The sequence below is a fragment of the Coloeus monedula genome (genome assembly GCF_965178545.1).
Source record: "Coloeus monedula genome assembly, chromosome: 2".
Lineage (NCBI taxonomy): Eukaryota > Metazoa > Chordata > Aves > Passeriformes > Corvidae > Coloeus > Coloeus monedula.
In genome coordinates this window covers 89,418,141-89,431,513 of record NC_138782.1, presented here as the reverse complement: position 1 = coordinate 89,431,513, position 13,373 = coordinate 89,418,141, and the positions used below count along the sequence as shown (strand labels likewise).

The following is a 13,373-nucleotide window of genomic DNA, read 5'->3' as shown; positions in this document are numbered from 1 at the left end:
GTATCTGTTGAAATACATGTGCTAGTATGTCTAACTTAATACTACTGCAAGAAATTAAATTCAGTAAGGCCATAAGACCACAGTATTTGCTCTGATTTACATTACCAACTTTTAATATTAGTTTCACCTCTATAATGCCTATCAGATGAGTACCAGGGTCAAATGTAGTGACCAGAAGTGATCTGACCTTACTGTAGTATTGAACCCAAAACATATCGAGTTCTGTAAAAGATTTGCATTAACTGTGCTTGGAAATGGAGTGTGTCCTTAATGGTTTAAATTCACAGTCACCATAGATACAGATGTCAAAATCTAGTGCAATATCCAGATGTCATTGGAAATATTTCAAAATGCATTTTCCTCCTATATTTTGATGGTCATCCTGATGTCTTGTGTTTCAAGGAAAACCTGTATGATATGCCATAAAATATCATTTTTTATAGTAAAGTACTTTTTACATTCCATAAAAATCCTATTGTTTCATGAGGGTTAAATACTCATCAAAATATATACATCTATGAATCTGAATGTATACATATATGCATTTAAATATGTTATACAAGGCATAGTGATTGCTGCAAAAAGATTGCATATTTGTGTATCAAGATTGGGCTTCTTATTTGCTCTTTTGCACATTCAGGAGACATAGAAGAATCCAGTGAAGCAAGTTTATTACTCTTTAAAATTCTCATTATGGAACACACGAGAGTTAATGAAGGAGCAAGAGACCAGTCGCAGTTTTCATGTGGAGAAACAGAGTGACATTTTGACTACTAATCTTTAATCTTCAGCTATCTTTAGCTTTAGCTGTGTAAGTGATCACATCCATGCTAATAAGTTTTTACTGAGGTTGTATTTCAGAAATTCCATTTTGTTGTCAAGTTTAGAACTAAAAAAAGGTTGTCTCCTTGCCTCTAACAAATGATGTTGTCTTATTTACTACTCTGTTTGGCAGTCTGAGAATTATAAAAATTCAACTTATGGGAAAATAAGGTAGTTTTGCAAGGTCCTGAGTAATAATAGACATACTTTCTTTAAAAAAAATCTCAGAGAGGTAATTGTTACAGAGAAGACCAAAGTAGTGATCCTTATTCCATTGCAGAAATAGAGTTGGTACTACAGATCAGGAATGGAGAAACAACCTTAAATGTAGAGGAAAAGATCAAGTTTGAGGACTAAAACCTTAAAACAGCATTATAGTTTACACTGGCAAAAAAAAAGCAAAAAAAGAACAGGCTTCTTGGCGATTATGTTCTGAAGGGGAGAGCAACTTTGTGTAGCTTTAGAGTGGAAGAGAGGAATAGTTATTTTCACTTGAGACAATTTAAACTAAATAGTAGCAATTCGAGAGCATGCAGACTTTAAAAAGTGGTTGCAGTTAAGACTGTAGGCTTCTGTAATTTTTAGGCAATGTGATTTTTATTTTTATTACAGTCATATTCAAGGAAGACATAGTTGTATTTATTTGCTTTGCAGCCCTGTCAGCAGTATTTCTTAGAGTGCAAGACACATTGAGATGCTGTTGTATTGATGTTTCAATACTGAAAGTTAGTCCTTTATAGGCGTGTCTGTGTGTGTTTTCAAGACATCACAATTTAACAGTCATTTCCCTAATTTATGCTACTAAAGAAGTGGTTTTGAATTTTTTTTGTATTAATGGATGATTTTATAAAAGGACCTAATGCTGTGAAGATGTTTTGGCTCAGTGACTAAAGCATTGAAGTTCTAAGCCATGGTAAGGACAATGGTATATTCTCAATATGTCATTCTGTGCTGGGCTATAAGAGATTTGCATCACTGGTTTTTTATTTTCATCATGTTTGAGTGGAACTGTGCAAATTGTAAAGAGGGGTGGGAATTCTGCATTGACTTTGCTCATCAGCTGTTTCTATAAGAACTTTGTGATGTAGTTGCATGGTTTTTAAGTTACACTTTTGTATAAAGGATACCTCTGTGATCTTTATCCAGTCTGCCCTCTGTCATTGCAGCTACCAAACATCACAGGAATTCTTGCTTGGGTATGATTTGAGGGTGGGTTTCTACACTTTTGCATAATGGTTGATCGATGTATTGATCAAGGAAGTGAATACACTTAATATGTTAGTAGGGATTATATTAGGTAATCTAGCAAGTAAATAACAACAACAACAAAGTACTATTGAAGTTTATGAACCAGCAATAAAAATGTGCAATGATTGTAGTATAGAAACAATCTTTCAGGGCTAATTCATGCAAAACAGGTCTTACTCCCTCTATCTGCTTCTGTTTGGGTCTTCACAGCATGGTTTCTTCTTCATAGCTTTGACAATGTAGTTTCCTATTTTCAGAAGTCATATACTGAGAGTAAGGTTTGTGATAATAGTCTGTTTCCATGTGAAGAGCATCTGTAAACCTGACTGAAGCAGTGTGGTTGTGTGTGTTTCCAGTGGCATCTGGTGACAGCAGTAGGGCTCATGTGGTGACACTGAGCAAAGCAAACGTGTGTCCAGCATTAGGTAGTGCTGTATCGTAGCTCATGTTGCAAAAAGGTGCCCAAGTTTTGTACAGTGCTTGTATGGAAGATGAAGTGCACGTGTGTGTGTGTGTGTGCTGCTGTTACATGAAGGAAAGCTACATAAAGACTCTGCTGGGACTGAATGGGGATTACATGTATAAAGTTCATGTGTGTGATATTTGTACAATGGTAGTCATGTCACAGAGGAACAAAGTGTTTTGGTGTCCAGTATTTTTTTCTTAACAAATTAGAATCGGAATTCTGTACAGAAAATCAGTATGTTGTCAGATAATACATTGAGTTGCAAGTATCTTTTTATATTTAACTGACTTAAGATCCTAAAAAACCAGAAGTGCTAGTGAAAACAGTTCTTTGTATGTGTACTTGATCACTGAAATGTCGTTGCTGTGAGAGTATGGCTGTAGTAATGGTAAAAGAGCAAAACCTTTCAGTAAAAATTTTTTTCAAATCTATTGGTATAAAAATTGAGTGGCAGAAGAAAAAAAATAACTCATTTCAGTTTTAGATTTCAGTCTATCAGTGTTGTTTGTTTTGTCTCCATATTTCTGGTTTTATTTTTAAATTATTAGGTGGCACTGCGTATTTTGAGGCAGCTTGTGGAATCTTTACTGATGCTGGAGAGTATTCTTCTTAGCACTGCTAACTTCTGCAAATGAGTTCAAGCCTCATAATCTTTTATGTTTTCCTTAAAAACGTATTTTTAATAGTCCAGTGGTTATTGAGTATTATAGATTTCAGTTAATAGAAAATAAATTTTTAACACTCATTATTGCAGAATAGGCTTCAGAATCTAAAATTGTGCTGTGTGGTTCAGAAGTAAGAGTGATATTTAAAACAATTTTAAGATTTTTATGTCATTCATAAATTTGGATATCATGATATTTCTCTAGCAGAATACTTAAAGACTCCACAATCTGGTTCTCTGTAACATCATTGTTCTTGTTAATTTTAAAGAAAAAGTCATAGGCTTTATTATTTGTCATGGTTTATCACTTTAATTTTCTACATTACTTTTACATATGCTGGAGTACTGCCTACTGTACACGCCATTGTCACATGTAACACATTTCTTTATCTAACTTTAAATTTGCTGATTTCTTTTTCTGTTTCCATCATTCCGTGCATTTAATTCATTGAAGAGCAAGAGAATTTTAACTCTCCCACAAAAGGTAAATATTTATATAATTTCTTACAAATGTTTGGCAACTGTTGATACTGCCTTTTCCCTCAATATACTCCATATCAGTATATAGGTTTTATTTAACAGTGTTAGCATGCAAAAAGGTTGTTTCTCAAATATCTCCACGCTATCTGATGCTCCTCTTTAGAATCTCAAAATGGTTTCTCTTGTGATTTTTCATGCTCCTATTGAAATGCAATATATTGGATTTAACAGGGCTAATAGTAGTATTTTACATGGCTCAGAAGGTGCTTGATTGAGTTAAAGTTTGCACAAAGACTTAAGATTTTTGCTAAACTGTTCTTGAGTTCTGAACAGCACATGCTTCTGTGTGATGCAGCCACAGTCCTTGGCAGCTGTGAAGAATGTTTCCTAGGTGTGGGCTTAGGAATAGTTGAAGGTGATTATAGTCAGAAACTATTTTTTGTATGCAGAGAGATTCTGAAGAATGAGCTGTGTTCTATTTCCAATCAGTCCCATGTCAGAAAGTTAGTCCTATTGTAGGGCAGGTTTTTAGGGGCAGACATACAATGCTCACCTCCCATGAATTTGACCTCCAATGAATTCTCTATGCCTGTGCTGATACCAGAGAATCGGTGAGCTCAAAAACCAGGTATCTAAGGCTGTCCCACAAAGTGAAAACTGTAGTCTGTTATGTCTCTGTCAAGGCCACATTTCAGGAAAGTCTAATTTTGTTTTCCTTTTAGCTGAAAGTAGAAATTATATCAAAATGCAAATGAAGCTTGTAGAGAAAAAAAATTAAAAAAACACCCCACCCTTTTAAAGTTACAATCAAAATACTATGCTGCATAAACATCACTAGTACTGATTAACTTTTTCTAGCCTTTGTGCCTGAGTCCTGCTCATCTTGGGAAATTCTGGTCTGAATACAGGCTTGGGTGGGTCACAGCCAAAGTATGAGTTGTGCTTGAATCAAAGTATTTCCTGCCACTACTTTGCTTTCCGAAGGCACGAATGATGAGGTAAAAATAAAACAGCTGCTCCACTAGCTGAGAAATCCAACACCCATGTCAAACATACACAAGTATGTTTTTATGATAATGTTAAAAAAGATGAAAAAGAAATATGTAACTTAGGTGTTAGCAATTACATGTTATTTTTGCAATGTTTCGAATATACTATGAAATGTCTTAAGAAAATGCTAAAAGTGGTTGATTTTACAAATTATTTCTCAGTATTTATATTTCTCTCAAACAGGACAGTAGAAATCAATCTTACCTGTTTGTTGGTTATGCCTCTGTCAAGATTTGGGCTGCAGTGGATGTTTTTTTGTTTAAAACAATGGACTTTATGCAGACAAACTAGACTGTCTGTAACAGGTTTGTAAAGAGCTTGTTTCCACAAGATTTGGATGGATCTGGCCCAAGATTTGGGCATGTGTAGAAGGTGGTGGGATATTTATATGCACAGATTCCTCTGGCTCAAGGGAGCTGATTGCAGATTAAACCCAGAGGTTAAAAAGAACTGGGCAAAAGAAGAGCTGCAGGAAGAGTGAAGTGCTGGCAGATCTGGGGGACCATAAATATCTTCATTTGAGCTGATTTACACCAGTAGCCCACTGTCACTTCTGACAAGAGGTAAAAAGAATAGACAGTAGGAGAATTAGAGATGAGAACGGGGGAGTTGCAGGACATTATGTGGAAGGAGACATAAATATGAGGGAAAGCATATACCACAGAAGTGAACAACACTGACCAAATAAGTCTGCAACAAAGCAGATGGATTACATCTGTTCCATGTAATCCATGGAAAAGGTTGCTATAAAGTCTTCAGCAGATTTTGAAAACACTGACTTTTTCTGCTGCCAAAATCCGTGGTTTGTTTTGGAGTTTTTTTTCAAATTTTAAGAGGTCTGTGTTTCTTTTCTTGTTGTTTCCTTTTACATAGAAGCTTCTCTGTGGATCACCCCTGAAACTCTTTGAGAAAGAACTGAACATTGCATCAGCCAGTTCAGGTTTCTATATTGGCTTATCTTCCTTCTGGAGTGAGTTCTTAAGCTCAAGATGGCCACCATGCCTGAGAGATCCAAGCTCATCTCCCAGCTTGGAAATCTGCATATGTGCCTTGGTCAGGTCCAGAGCAGTATCAGATCCCATGGAAAGGAAATCTGTGCACACAAACTTGAAATAGCTACAGCAGGTTCTGGTCAGGCAGAGCAGGGTTCAGAGGCATTTCCCTCACTATCTGCATGTTGCCATTACTTTTTGGAGTTGTTTATTCAAGGAAGTCATAGCAAGTTCTTCATCTTGGCAACAAATTGATTTTTCAGTGTTACTTACCTTACGTTTCAAAACATTTATCTGCTTATGATTTTCTGTGCTTTTTAAATTTCATGGTAGAGTTTGCTGTGAATCTTTAAAGGCAGGAAACATATTGCCAGGATATTTTATGTGTACATACTGCAAAACTCATCCTAAAGGATCAACAGAAATGAACTAGAGACTCTCTGTATGACTTCTGAAATGGATCATCCTGGTCCAGTACCAGTGTGACTTCTCTTTTCTGTGCCACACAGCCATCTCTGCACTAGAGGATTCTCTCATCCAAATCTCGTTGCTACTTTATTTCCCTGTCTTTGTTATGGACATAAGTTCCTCTGAGTTTCTTCTTCAGCTGCCACTGCTCAAACCAGATTTTTTTTTTATTATTTCATATGTAATTCCTCAAACCAGATAGGTTTTTTCCCCTGATTCCCATCCGCAGAGCATCTAAGTTGCACAGACAGATGATTCTCCTGGCTTTTACTATATAGAAAGGCTGTGTACATACTTCTACACTGCACTATAGCTGTAGCTGTTTTTCACTGTTTGACTTTTCTTCTTAGTATGAACACTGAAACTGAAGAATAGGTCAGACCTCTCTTGGCTTCTGGAATAAGTGCAGTCCTCTGGTCTCCTGCCTGAACCTGTTGGGTTTGCCCCAGAGACACTGTTATTATGAGATTTGTTTATGAGATAAATTTTCACTTCAACTTACTTTTCAGTACTTCATTATGTAAGAAATCTTTGTGCCATTTTAGACTTCTAGACTTTTCCTCTTAAAGTTTGCATCATAAAGGATGGATGTGTGATATATTCTGGAAAGAGTTACAGCTATCTGAAATATTGATGCCAATTTCTTCTTGTAGCTTACTATGACATTTAATAGTGCAGGTAAGACTTGGAGGTTTTTCAAGTCATACTGTTTGCCTGCACCTCCTCTTTCTATCTTGACTGTCTTGAACAGAAATATGAAGTACCTCAAGAAAAAAAAAATCTGTGTTTGTTGCAGACTTCATCATTACAAAAAATGGTACAGCCAGTGCTAAAACATCCATAGGTTTTCTACCATCTAGAAAAGCACAGTATAATTATCAGTCGGAATCACAGATACTGTCACCAGTCATTCTGGCATTAAGACCATACTTGGCTTTGAGAAAGAATGTCCTTTAGAAAGTTATTTTCACTTAATGACTGCAAGTGATGGAAATTTGCTCCTGTGCTTAAGCACCTGACTTTTTAAACATGTATCTTGTTACTTATCTGACTTACCTATCTGTTTTTGAAATGTGTGAGGGGGTTCTTATTAGATGTTATTTTTTGACAAAACGCACTGTTTTCCAAAATCTTCAGAATATAGAGTCTCTTTGATAAATGTTGCAATATGAAAGAGGTGGATATCTAAAGAGTTAAAGCTCAGGAATAAAAAACTAGAGCTAGAAAGGCATCTACAGCATTTTTTCTGTTCCTTGCTGGTTCATTATTGCTGCCTGTGGTACAATCTTTATCTAAAAGATCCCACATAAGTTTCATACATTTTGCTGTCAGCCTAATAGATGGGTGTTAAGGCATCATGTCATTTGAGAAATTTTCCATATCGTATAAAGATTAGACACCCTTTCAAACCTTAGAGAACTTTAGACCTTAAAATTACTTCTGTTTCTTTTGCACTGGCCACTACTATTAGTGCTGCTTTTGCAGTTCTCAGTGATTTTCATAGGGTTGGTCTGTTGTTGATGCTAATGCAAGTTTCTTTTAAAGTTGTATTTCTTGAATTGTTAGATTCATATTCTGTGGATAACAGAAATATTCCATATGACACATCTGTCTAGAAAAGTTTGATTAAAGAAAAAAGGAAAACTTTATCTGCCCTACTACATCTAATATATTAGTATAGTATATCGATTATTGTGGTGTTATTTTGTATGTAATTGAAAAGGTAGATATATTCTGAACATTTAGAATCCTAGCCAGTGCTAACTTCTGCCTCAGTTAAACAGCATTTAGGGGTTTAAACATGCCCATAGTAGTTTTCTGAGGATAATAATAAAGATGAGGGCTGTCAACTCCTCAAAGTGTCAAAGTGGCACCAGATGTAACTCTGTAAATCTTGACATAATGCTCATATATTAAAAGGAATATGACTAGCAATAAAATCTTAGTAAACGGGTAAAGTCTTAGAAAAATCAAGTGGATATCTCCTTTAAGAAAAAACAACTGTTAGTCTGTCCTAATTTTCTTTGAGGGTAGATTGCAGGCTGCAAATGAGATCTGTAGCTATTTTCTTTAGTTTATTCCATGCCTCTTTCAAATAGTGTCTTACAAAATTGTATATTGTAGACTACCTCCAGTTTTATTTCTGAGTATGATGCTATACAATATGGAATGGTCCCTTTGGTCAGTTGGGGTCACCTGTCCCACCTTTTTCCTCTCATGGCCTACTTGGGGGCAGGGGGAAGCCAGGACAGGGCAGGGGGCTGCAGCATGAGGAACAGAGAAGGCCTTGGTGCTGTACAAGCACCGCTCAGCGATTGCTAAAACACTGGTGTGGTATCAACACTTAGTCACAACTGGAAGAACAGGCAGCTGTGAAGAAAACTGCCTCCATCCCAGCCAGACCCAGTACACCTGGGATTACAGGAGTCAGACTGGTTTATATATAGATTAATGGAATTGAAATATAACATTTTGATTCCATTCATATGTCTGTCTTTTATCTCCTGCATGGCTTGATTGTTTATGTACATCATTGTTGTTAACCTTCCCGTGCTTTACTAGTAGTAAAATCTTTGGCTATAAAGCTGCACCCTTTATTTAAGCAGTCTGATCAATGAGTTCTCTTCTCTCAATTACTTTTACACTGACTAATCTCACGTCCGAACCATCAGCTCTTGAAGAGATGAGAGTTACAGCTCTTTGAAGTGTGACTTCTGACCCAAAGAATAACATGTTTACACACCTGATATTGATTGTAGTTGTACCACTATTTTGAGACACTTACGGTAAATCTTCATTTTTTATTCTAGGGCCACTCTAGAATTTAAAGGTCTTGGGATTACAGTGCTGTGATCTCTAAATTACTGTGTAGTTCTGCCTCTCAACACCTCCAGTAATCACTCTGTAAATATTGGGGTCCTAAAAGAAAGTAGATCCATATTTTTCTAAGAGGCAGGCTAAGTTCTTGAAGTACATTTTATGTCAGTTTTTTGTTACCTGTGATAACCAGCTGTGTTCAAGAAAGCGATGTGATCATATGGTGTTGTTACCTATGGTTGTTACAGTTTTGCTAATGTGCTTTTGCTCCCCGGTTAACCTCTTTTTCTGCTTCTCGTGATTAACATGTAAAAGTTTTACCAGGCCACTAGTCAGGCAGATAAAATTTTCCATCACTGAAGTGAGCTATGTTCAACATATGCTCAGATGTGCATGGTAAACAAAGCTGGAAAGAACACAGTTGGATTTTCTAGAGTAGTTTCATGCAACTGCATGCTTAGAAATAAATTCACAACTAATTGGTGCTAAATTACATTTTATTTCATGCACTTTCTCCATTAGAGAATTTAGATTTACTTCACAGTCCTGATTAATTGTTCTAATGTTCTTTGATATAATCATATTTATAAAATAAAAAGAAAACATAAACGTGTTAAGCTTAAGGATTTAAACATAACAAAAATCAAGAATTACAGTATTAAGGTTGACTATTTACTCAATCTTGACTGAAGAAATAACCTCTGAAACAGCATTTCATCATCACATAATAGAACATTCTTTCTCAGGTATCTCAGGTAATACAGGGTAACATATCATATATATTATTTAGTATAACATACAGTTGACAGGGTAAAGGACCTAAAATTCACACAATGAAAGGGTTATATTTTAGAGTAACTCTAATCTGTGCACCATACACATATAGGGATAAATTTTTAAAGGGGTCTCATTTTTCCCTCTGATTTCGTATCATCAGTCTATTTCATGCATGTATGATAGGATTAAGATATCCATTTTTTTACTTCAGTTCCTAATTGATATATCTTAATCCTTTCATATCTGTCCTTAAAATAAGAGGCCATCTTTAAAAATTTCACCTAAAGTGCTCAATTTTGCCTTCAGATACCTCCATGCAACTTCCATTGAAGTAATTGGAGCTGTGCCTGCATATCTGATGGTGGAACTGGACTCATTGCAATTAAGGTACACATTTACTGACATAATTAGTCATCTGGAATAATTGCTGGGCCCAGTGTGACATTCTGCATGTGCAGAATTTGCTAGATTGGACTCTGGATATGGGAGATTGAAGATTACAATAACTTTATTTTGCGCCTTAAATTTGTAGTTGTAGCAGAATTTTAATGTAGTTTGTTGTACTTAATTTTCTTATTTTTAAATGAGAAATGTGGAAGCAATTCACGGTGATGCCTTTGTATATTTTTTCACACCCAACCAGCACACAGACATTCTATCATTTCCACAGGCATGTTACAAATGGTACATGCAGGCACAATTGTGATTTGTGCGGTAGCTTATACTTTAAAATATCCAACTCTGAGTGTACTGCCTTTTTTTTTTCGGCCTTGTATCTTTGTGCTGGCAAAGCAGAGACAAAAGAATTAAATGTGTAAAGAATGCCACAGTGAACTAACAGCATAAAAGCTACACATGAGAGCTTCAGTACTTCTTAATTGAAAATACATAACTACTTCTTTTCCAGTAATTTAAAATTCTGTGTGTTTTGTGATCGCAAATTGACTAAGTGCAGCTTTAATATAGGTGTCTCTCGCCCATCACTGATCTGGGGAGGGGCTCTTTGACTTATAAAATTAGTTGTTTTCGAGAGTAATAGAAATCCATGGTTGACACAAAAGCAGAAGATTTTGTGGAGGTTGCCTCAAATAAAATTAAATTTGTGACACACTAAAAAATTCCAACTTAAAAGAAGTTGTTCTGGGATGTTATAACCTCTTAAACTACCATGAACATAGTGAATGCTCCTGTGATTTAGAATAGTTACTGATAAATATTTGGGTCTAGTTCTAAAACTGTAAAAAAGTGCCAGTTTTCATGGTATTGATGTTACCTGTACTGCTTTGAATTTAAAATGTTAGCAAGTTTAAGAATAGCAGAATATATAGTTCCTTCTGAAATTTATTCACTACCACAAAGGTTAACTGATTTTGAGGAAGCCTTGGCCAGGGGCTTTTACACCTCTCGTTCTGTTAGTGCAAGGTCATCTATCTGTGGCAGGCACAGCCGATATTAGTTGACGTAACTTGTTAAAATTGAAGAAGATGCTCTTTATAGCACAACTTCTTGAAGGTGTAAGATTTCTGTTTTTAAAGAAACACCACCATATGGAATATGAAAAACACACACACAAAAATTTATTTGAAATAAAAATGAACATGACAGAGCAAAGTAGTGGATTTTAAAGGACTTCTTGTTAAAAAAACACCTGCTAGAAGATTAGTGTATTTTGATAGGACTGGTTGAATGGAGAAATTATTTCTCTTAAATAGTCTTAGCTCTGTTAAACTGCTATGTTTCAAGAGTAGGAGGAGTTAATTACTTTAAAAATAAGTTTTAATACCAGTTTAATGCATTAGTTCTTAGAATGCAACTGTAATATTTTCTACATTTAAACAAACACATGCTTAGATGATCATGGATTTATGTCCCCTGCATCCAGAATATTTAACAGGTTTATAATTCAGCCTGCTACCTAAATTTTTTCACTCTTTTCGTATCTGTTGCACCAGCTTGATTATGTGTAGAAATTGGGATGTCTGCCCATTTTCAGGTAAAGATTCTCGCAATGAAAGTGGTTGATTTCTTGACATTAGTGTTCCTTTGTTCTGTGTTTACACCCTGCTTGTTCTACATGTTTGTACCTTTCTTTGTTTTGTTGAAATGGAAATAAGCTAAAATTGTTGCTAAACCATTTGTTTTTTCCAAAAACTTTTCTCTATTTTTAATTGATTTTCATTGTGTGTTTTTGCAGCAAGCTTAGTAGTGGAGGAGCGAACGAGACAGATGAAAATGAAAGTGCACCGTTATAATCAGACATCAGGGTCTGGTTCTAGCCAAGAACATGAGCGTGAGCAATATACCAAGGTAAAGTCAGTAGTATTGGATTGATACTTTGGCTTGAAAATTGAAGGCATAAACTTGTTTATTTAAAATATCATATAACCTTCAAGAACACTGTATTTTAAAGCCTGACAGAAATGTCTCCAAGTAATAGCTTTTTGGCATCATTTTTGCCCCCATCTGATGTGCATTAGAGTTAGTCTTTGACATCACCTAAAATGAATCTGTAAAAACCAAAATACTTAAAAACTAGTTCAGGAAAGAAAGATCCTTCAACAGCTGTCAAAGAAAGACTTGTCACCTCTAGCTTAGGAAGTCCTCAGACTTCGAATCCCTGGAGTTTGGAAAAGTAGGCCATGAAAGAGTAGGTTGGCCCTTGTTGCTGTCTGATGTGTAGAGAGCCAGACAGAACTAGGCCCAATCCCATGCAGATGTTCTCATATTTGTATAATTTTTTTGCATCCTAATAATGTCAGAGATAAAGTATTTCCTTTCTTGAGATACCTACTGATTACTTTGATTTCCTTTTCTAATAAAAGCGTAAAGAGTTTCTGTGAAAATGGAATATATTGAAATTACATTAATGAAGTTATATAGAGGGATTTTGTTTTCTTGATAAGGCTAAAATGATAGCCCACAACTTTATAATTTGAACTGCTTCTAAGCAAACTGCTGAAAATGTCTTGCACATCTGCACTGCTGCTTACAATTCAAGCTCTGAGGAGCTGGATGCTCCTGGAGATACAGGTTAAAATAATGTAAAAGTGAGGTACTCATCTAAAACAAAATCAGAAATTTACTTAGGAATGGTTGAATAGGAAATTTGGTGGGTAACTTTTAATATCTAACAGATTTGAAAGATTGGTTCAAGATCTTTGTTGCAGTTAAACATGCAGACAACTTTAATAAGAACTTAGATGAACAATTCTCAAAAGGAAGAGAAACAAGACAAACAAGGCTTTAGGTCCTCAATGGCCAAATTGTGGGACACCAGTGCTATTAAAAAAACTCAACAGCTGGGATAGAAATTTCCAATTAGGTCCTCTATTAGAAGCAAGAATTTGTTTAACTAGAACAGCTCATTTGCTGCTAGGTTTCCTATTACCTTCAAGAGAGGTCCACTCAGGGCAAGAGGGTGAGATGCAGTGTGTCTCTGTGGTACTTCCCAACCACTTAACATGTTAGAAAAAATAGTCAGAATAGGGTTGATAAAATTTTCAGGAGAGAGAGGTAATACACAATCTGAGGACTTTTGCCAGTATGACCAGAGACCTTTGTTCCAAGTCAAAGGCCAGTTTTCTGATTT

At 35.7% G+C, this 13,373-nt stretch overlaps 1 protein-coding gene across 11 annotated transcripts in view; it reads left to right on the top strand.

Moving 5' to 3' along the window:
- RIMS1 (regulating synaptic membrane exocytosis 1) overlaps positions 1 to 13,373 on the top strand; it is a gene marked incomplete at both ends in the record, with an annotated part of 314,191 nt that overhangs the window by 232,213 nt on the left and 68,605 nt on the right. For 5 of the 11 annotated variants that reach the window (XM_082277101.1, XM_082277100.1, XM_082277102.1 and 2 more), the window contains one exon: positions 11,979 to 12,091. The exons of 4 other annotated variants lie outside the window; for them this stretch is intronic. In XM_082277101.1, the coding sequence (XP_082133227.1) occupies positions 11,979 to 12,091 (113 nt within the window). Of the gene's footprint in view, positions 1 to 3,654; positions 3,685 to 11,978; positions 12,092 to 13,373 lie in introns of all 11 variants that reach the window. 2 more of the 11 variants (XM_082277097.1, XM_082277104.1) reach the window with 1 other exon arrangement.